The 8,073-nt window shown below is 43.2% G+C and overlaps 2 protein-coding genes across 2 annotated transcripts in view; one reads left to right on the top strand and one right to left on the bottom strand.

Annotated features, from left to right (window-relative positions):
• ces3 (carboxylesterase 3) overlaps positions 1 to 2,072 on the bottom strand; it is a 21,536-nt gene extending 19,464 nt beyond the window's left edge. Inside the window, exon 1 of the mRNA XM_013914703.1 lies at positions 2,069 to 2,072. Within this exon, the coding sequence (XP_013770157.1) occupies positions 2,069 to 2,072 (4 nt within the window). The remainder of the gene's footprint in view (positions 1 to 2,068) is intronic.
• Positions 2,073 to 5,996: 3,924 nt separating this feature from the next.
• The window catches only part of zfpm1 (zinc finger protein, FOG family member 1), a 102,376-nt gene continuing 100,299 nt past the window's right edge, over positions 5,997 to 8,073 (top strand). Inside the window, exon 1 of the mRNA XM_005748254.1 lies at positions 5,997 to 6,548. Within this exon, the coding sequence (XP_005748311.1) occupies positions 6,509 to 6,548 (40 nt within the window). The 5' untranslated portion in view covers positions 5,997 to 6,508. The remainder of the gene's footprint in view (positions 6,549 to 8,073) is intronic.

Below are 8,073 nucleotides of genomic sequence, written 5' to 3'. Positions count from 1 at the left end.
GAAAGTGACCCAGATCGGATTTGAAAATATCGGATTTGTGCCGTTCACACTGTCACACCATGATCGGATATGGGTCGCATAGGGTCAAAAAAATCGTAGCTACGTTCACACTGCAGGCGAAAGCGCATCAAATCCGATGATTTGATGCGAAGTGAACGTAGCCTAAGAGACCTAGAGCCAATGTAGAATCACCAGTACCTCTAACATTCATGTCTTTGAACTGTGGGAGGAGTCAGAGCACGTGCAGACACAGAAACTCCACACCGAAAGGTCCCCAACTGGCCACTGAGTTCCAACGCAGAACCTTCGTGCTGTGAGGCTCCCCATGCTTCAACTGAATACTTTGGTAAATCTCCGATCTGTTGAAGTTTATATAGTACATTTAGAATTGGCATGTTGACATCCCAGCGGTGTTGGTGGATATTACTGTGCTCAGTTCATTTGACAACTTTCAAAAGATCCCAAACTCCTCTACATGCCACATGGCATTCGGCTCTTGTTGAGTCCCCATGTTTAACAGCTCAGGATTTAAGATTTTTTTTCTCTCATGTTAAGAAAGAAAAACAAAGAGACAAATAAATGCCACACTGACAGGATTGCATGGATGTGGATCTAAAGTCCCTAAACCATATATGTGTCCTGGGACGCTACCTAGCCAACCACTGGTCTTATAAAGCCCTGATTTTTGATAAAACATTAGAAATTTTTTGTCCAAGAGATAATATGATAATACGATTACTGCACATTCTTCAGCCAAGCAGTTTGTCAACCACTCTACCACATTTCAAACGTGTACACTGTGGTTGCACAGCTTGAACCTAAGACTTTCCATCCCTCATGGGAACACAGGTTGTAGACTTAGTTCACTCATCACTCTGATTTTTTTTTTCTGATAATCCTCCCCCATCTGCATCCTCTTGATCACCTATAAGGACAAATTCTTCCCTGAAACACCTGAAACCATTTTGTAATGTGGCTGATTGTATATGTGACCATAATAGGAAGCAGATTGCTCATAGATTCAGATTAAAAATCTTATTCAGTGTGTTCTCTTTTGTATAAAATAACTTCACACACACAGTCTTCAATAGGAGGCGGGACAGGTGGAGTTCCTGGTTTGTGTCTCCAGTTAACTCACTGGTCTGTTTAGTTTTTATGTGTTTTTATGTTTGTTTTCACGTCACTATTTTTGGTTAGGGTGAAACTCCTTCCTTTAGAACAATAAAATCCAGCATGGATACCTATCTCGCCGATGACATAGCCCGTTTGGTTGCACAGCTCCACCCAAGGACACCTGGTACTTTAACTTTGTTTCACTCCCTGGGAATGAGAATAAGCCAGTTTTATCCTCTGTTCCTGCTTCCAAATTACCGGACCTGCTGCCTAAACACCTCAGATGTTTACAGTATGGTGCAAAAAAGCTGAACATGCTTTGAGCAATAAAACAAATGGAGTATGTGAGCATGACAAAAATAAAGATAACAAGAGACTGGCAGATGTTACAAACAGAATTCAGAAGTTACAAGGTTTGTCTGACTAAACAGTGAGCAGCGTGTCAGTGCAGTCTTCCACCCCAAAGGTCAAGTTAGGCAACAGTGTGTTTAACTTTTTACAATCAGCAGAAAAACAGAGTTTCAAGAGGCCAAGCAAACATGCCAAGTTCTGATAACTTGTTCTGGGAGCATGAAGGGCTTACAGAAATTCAACCTCAACCTGCTTTCCTGCAACAAGCTGCAAAATAATGACAAGACAAGGAAATATTGCACAGTTGATGGCAGTAAGTATGACACAAGTCCTGGAAATGCATAACCCCTGCTGTCTGTAATTAATGCTTCCAGGTATGTGTGCATCTGCTGCAGCAGCACTCTAGGTCAGTTTAAGTCAGCCTCCTCAGAAGATGCCGAGCTCACAGAAACTGAGCTTACACTCTGAGTAAGACAATGACTATGACACTGCAGCTGGTTGCAGACACTGAGCCACGCATTAACACTACCCTAAACCCTGCTTGTGATCAAATCGAGGCAACAAACTGTATCACACACAGGTTTAGGGTTATGGTAGAACTGACCCATTCTTCATTCCTATAGAAGCAGTAAGGCTGAACTTTGTTTTTCAAAGGACTCCTGAGAAAACCTTTTTTTCACATGGCCGTGTGGTTACAGCCCTTTATCTGCCTGTGTGCAAATGCATCACTGGCCACAGTGAAGTGCCACCTACTTAGCTGACATAGGCTACTTTACACTAGTGAAATAACAAACAATAAACACATTTATCAGACAACTGCAACAAGCTGGCTGCTAGCGGTTATTTTTAGCCACGTGTGAAAGTAACAACAAAACCTTTGCGTGAGTGCAAAACCTGACTCCTGCAAAACAGCTGGACAGACGTTCTCACTGGAGACAAAAACAGAAATGCATCGAATGCCTTGTGTGAACTCACATACTGTACTGAGAGACTTCCATTTGTTCTCACACCACAACATCCACATGTTATTGTCAGGTGTGCTAACAGGCTACATTTTGAAGGTCACTGGGGAAACAGAATAAAAGACTGAATAGAAGCTAAGAGACCAATCTCTAATGTGGGGCGCATAAATAAATTAGACTTTATCTAAGGGGGACCATAACCTAAAAAGTGATAAGAGCCAAAAACTAGCCACCACTTTGCTGTGTTGCTGCTTTAAAACTGATTGCAAAATCAAACTACTGCAGTTTATAAATAGGGAAAAAAATGGACGACAGAAAAAATAAACACCCAAAATGTGTAAATGCTGCCAGCTGACCTCGGTTGAAATAAAGAGTTAACGTCTTGGTCCAAATAAACAGTCTGGAATTTGGATTAATGGCTGAAATTACCCATAATCCACACAAATCTCCAAAGTATCAGTGCTGGACAGCAATTTTTTGTTTGCCTACTGGTGTTGGTCAGAGGGCCCGGTGGCGCCAGTGTCCGGCAGCCTCGCCTCTGTCAGTGCGCCCCAGGGCAGCTGTGGCTACAATGTAGCTGCCATCACCAGTGTGTGAATGTGTGTGTGAATGGGTGAATGACTGAATGTAGTGTAAAGCGCTTTGGGGTCCTATGGACTAGAAAAGCGCTATACAAATGCAGGCCATTTACCATTTGACAAACTCATAGTTTAAACTGTGAAACAATTCACTGATATAAAGCTGCTGTTAACCAATTCAACACCATCAAATTAAAGAAACCTGAGAAACTCTGTGAAAAGATGGCCTGAATATATGTAAGCCTCTTTAGCATGTTTCCCACAGTACCAGAAGGACTGTGGCAGCTGTGGCAGCAAGACATAAAGTAGCGTATAGTAGTAGTATAAAAAGAAACCTCAAGATTCAAGTGTCTGAATCTTGAGTCTGCCGGTTCGAGCCCCGGCTTGGACAGTCTCGGTCATTGTGTCCTTGGGCAAGACACTTCACCCGTTGCCTACTGGTGGTGGTCAGAGGGCCCGGTGGCGCCAGTGTCCGGCAGCCTCGCCTCTGTCAGTGCGCCCCAGGGTGGCTGTGGCTACAATGTAGCTGCCATCACCAGTGTGTGAATGTGTGTGTGACTGGGTGGATGACAGGTTGTGTAAAGCGCTTTGGGGTCCTTAGGGACTAGAAAAGCGCTATACAAATACAGGCCATTTTGAGTCTAACCAAAAACCACAACAGTGACGCAAATAATGGCCTGAGCACTAAACCTGGCCCTCCAACAGCAAGATGTTAAATGTAGCCCACTTTATGAACACACAGGAAACCAGCACTGTGGTGATATGATGTCATTCTCTAAAACCAATAACAAAACTTAGCAGATGCAACAAAAACTAAGTGTATCCAAGAAAGTGACTTTTGGTTGGTTCCACAAATGAGTTTTGAAATAGTAAAAAAATCAAAGAATAGTGTGTCTGTGGCTTTTGAGAGTCAGAGGTGTGAGGTCATTGCTGATAGTTCTTAGATGAATTAAAGTTTTAATCCGTAGTTTTTCATTTTAGATATGAAGATAGATGTAGCCAATGTAATGCACCTGACATATTTCTGAATTTACCTCATGCCATGTTTTGATTTTGGCAACATAATTTTCATATCTAGACAAGAAAGTGGAGTGTTGTCTGTGAAGGTTCTCAGTTGAGGACCTTCACAGACAACATTGAGGCATGCAGGGCAGAGGAGACATGGAGACTTGGACGCTAACAGAAGAGCCAAGTAAAGGAATCGAGGACTGATAAAGGAAAGGAGAGGGGCGAGCTGCTCTCCTGCGAGGAATCAGTGGTTATTCGAAAAGTGCCCACTAGATGGCGCCAGTGAATTTCGCTGGGAAGAAACTAATCTCGATCCTCTTCCATCTTCTTGTTGAGGGCAGCATGCATTTTTGGAGAAGCACGTGTGTAACCTAGAGGTTGCTGGCTGAAATCCCCGGATAGAATAACACTCTATAACTGAGCCACTGAATGCTCCTATCCAAAGTCAAAGGAGGCTTTCAGTTATGCACTCTTAGGGTTATTATTTTTCAAAAAGTGATGAAGCTATACCGACCTAAAACAATCTTTAGACTCTTTTATTTTAAGTTATTAAAATAAGCTAAATATCTAAAAAGACAGAATATTAAAAGGAAAGAAGAGTGCAAACACTCTGCATTTCTCTTCATTTTTCCGTCTGCTCTTATAGTGTTAATGTTATTAATATTCATTTTTCATGTGTCATGAAAGCCTCATTATGTCACAGCCTAACACTGCTGTTACACTTTGTAGGTATTCTTATAAGGTAAACATTTCAACGTGAGTCATTCATGCAGGAAACCGAAGCAGCCTGTCGTCAGTCCAAAAGGAAATCCTGGCTAATCTCATGTCTGTATCACATTTGAACAAGAAACAAAGTGCACGACAATGAAAGCAATGCCACACAGAGGACTATACACACGCAGGTAACACAAAAGAAAACAAATTTGAATAATTTACCCACCGCTTATAAACACATTGGTTAAGAAAACGGGTGGAGTGCTTAAGAGTATCCCAGCGGTCGTAAGGTGAGAGGTGGGGTCTGCTGCAGGGCAGTGGCACATTTAGCTTTTGAGTAAAGTCAACATTTTATATACGTTTTCTATAATTGGACTTCCTTCATTTGTGGTCAATCAATGAGCAGTCTACAAAATCACTTAAATAAAAATCAAAGCTCATAAAATAGAAAAAAATGTATTACTTTAATCTGTTTCTACTTATTTGGGCAATTTCATTTATCATTTATTCCGTTTTATTGGAAAAAGTATTAATTTTTAATAATATTAATAAATTAATTAGTATTAATTTCTACGTTTGCTTAAAGCTTTTACATTTTTCCATAATTTTTCATATGGAAAACAGCAGATGTTTGTTTGTTTTGCTGCTATTTGTCCCCTATTTACGAAAATTAACTCTCTGCATCACACTATGTTTGAAAGTTTATGCAGTCTACTAACATTACTAACATTAGACACCAAGATCTGACAGTCACCACTGTTTTGCTCCCATGATAGATTACAGATGTTGATGCAAAAACTACACCTACTAAATGAACAAGTAAACAAAAACAGCATAGCCCTTATTTAAAGCCGTAGGATGGATGGAGAGCACGGGACATACTTGTCATGCGTGTACATCAGCATTACACTCCACTGTGCTGCTGAAAGAAGTGAAAAGAACCACAAAACTGCAAGAAAAAAGTTAAGAAACTAAAGTTTACAGACTTTTTAAAGGACACAGTGATCACGGTTAGTATCGTTTTAATTATCCATCTATAATTACAGTATAAAGCAATATTATATCATTAATTAATTAGAGTTGAGGATTTATATACACTGCTGATATTTGTATTGTGAAGTCGATCACGCGGTGGAATTATAAGGCATACTTTCTGTTTTATTGCGCTTTACAACGGGGTAGACGGGAGCCAATCGGGGACGAGTGCGGCGCTCTACGTCAGACGCAAGGGGCGTGTCAGAGGCGCGTCCGCTCCGGTGTAGTAGCAGAGTTGACTGTAGCGCTCGAGCTCCATTGAAAGTGGCTCCCTGGCTTAGACGCGGTGCGGGCAGACAAGGGGGCGGACCAGCCGGAGGAAAACTTGACAGAGAAAACAGCAGCCGCGCCGCTGACCTCCACAGCTGACACTTTTATCAGCGCGAGCTTCCACGGGACACACATTTACTGCGTGTCGCTGAGTGACGTGCCAGCGGACACAGCGGAGGCGCGCCCGGTAACGGAGTAACGTTTGCAGGAAAGCGAGAGGTGAGGCGGAGGCAGATATTTGTAGTTGAGAAGAAGAGCCTTGGTCACAGGTGGGGACTCAGCTACAGGTAGCCTCGCGGGAGCTGTCGTGGCACAAGATAGCTGTGAAAGCGCACGCGGGTCATGAGGATTTCTCCGGTCGCTGCTCGGAGCGCCGCGTCGCAGCTGTGAACGAAGAAGAAGAAGAAGAAGAGGAGGCAGAAACCAGAGGAAGAGCCTGACCACTTCTCTGCCGCTCAGCCCGAGAGCAGAGGCAGCATGTCCCGGAGGAAGCAGAGCAAACCCCGGCAGATAAAGCGTAAGCATGACACAAGTTTCCCCTCTTCTTCTTCTTCTTCTTCTGAGTGTTCGTGTGTCGATGCGCCGCACGCGCGTCCCTGCCCGGACCCCCCTCATCGGTGCGTAAATTAGAAAGCACAGCTGACTCTGAAGACTTTAAGTTTCAGATGCAGCTCGTTGTCTCGGGATAACCGGAGGATGTCGCCTCCCCTCCAGCCCCTCCTGTCCTCCTCAGCCTTTATTAAAGGGGCTCCTCGGCAGCTGGCTCCGCGCTGTAAGGCTGTGCAGGAATATCAAAAAGTTTTTCTTTATTACCCTGTGCGGAATGTTTTTGTGCATTGGCAGCTGAAAGTGTGGCCGGGGCTTCCTGTTTAATTCTGTTGTGGAAACGTCAGTGTTCTCGGCAAAAAGCCGATGTGAGCTGAGATAAAGCAGCGATCCGATGTGAGCGCAGATAAAGATTAAAATTGGATCTTTTTTATTTGTTTTCTGTCTGAGGCAGCGCCAAGGCCGCCGCTGCATCCCCCCCTCCTGGCTTTTCACTTCTCCTTCCTACAGATGGGGCGTGAGATAGGCCGCATGGCCGATCTCTCCCGCTGATAGCTGCTTACAATTGGATCTGTTTTTTCATCTATCCTTTTAACTCAATAATGCATCTCGGGGCCGCTTGAAAGGCCCTTTTCTTGGTCTGGCGCTTGGCTGGTCTCCGTGCTTGACGAGCTCTTCCTGTTTATAAAACGTGTGAGGGTTTATCGCTGCTAACTGATGTTCAGAGTTGATATAAGAGCATATTAATGATGTTGTGATTAACCTCTGCTCCTGCCTGTTGCACACCGAGGGGATGGTGGGGACTCTCAGTGTTAATGTGGTTCTGCTGGAGAAGAACAAATATTTGGAAGCAGCAGCTGGAAACCGTGACATAAGTTTGTTTGGCAGCGTCGTCACTGATTGTGTCACGGTGTCCTATTTAACCTAAAACCTCCCCAAAACCTGTGGATCTTTTTAAATGAATCAAACAGTTGTTCTTGTGCAGAAACCAAACATAGCAACCACAGAGAGGCCGGCTATTAGAAAGTTCAAATGCTAACCAGCCATGCATGCAAGGACTTCTTTGCCAAACTACAACGTCATTGTAAACTGATTTTACTGTCTGCAGATAGTCATTAATAGACCTGGAGACGGTCTGACGTGTCTCTCCTTAAAATCCATGTGAACGAAGCCAAAGGAAATTATTAACATGGCAACTTCATCACACTTCTTCCTCTTGTGATGTATAATCGACACAGTAATGACACATATTGATATTTTATTCCAGCTTGCAGGTACATTGGACTTACCAGAGTCAGTGCTGTCATTACAGTTTGTCCATTTGTAAACATTAGTAACGCCACATGTCGGCTGTATTTTTATTGTTATTACTATTATCATGTGTAATATTATTAGTATTAGTTTTATTAGCAGACAGATTTGCTTTGTTCTGTCCAAAGTCCTGGAAGCAAGTCTTGACACCCCACGCACACACACACACACACACACACACACAC

This window comes from Pundamilia nyererei, unplaced genomic scaffold (genome assembly GCF_000239375.1).
Source record: "Pundamilia nyererei isolate P.nyererei 1_Seehausen unplaced genomic scaffold, PunNye1.0 scaffold00218, whole genome shotgun sequence".
NCBI lineage: Eukaryota > Metazoa > Chordata > Actinopteri > Cichliformes > Cichlidae > Pundamilia > Pundamilia nyererei.
Note: the sequence above shows the minus strand (reverse complement) of the source record. Positions and strands in the feature narration are given on the sequence as shown.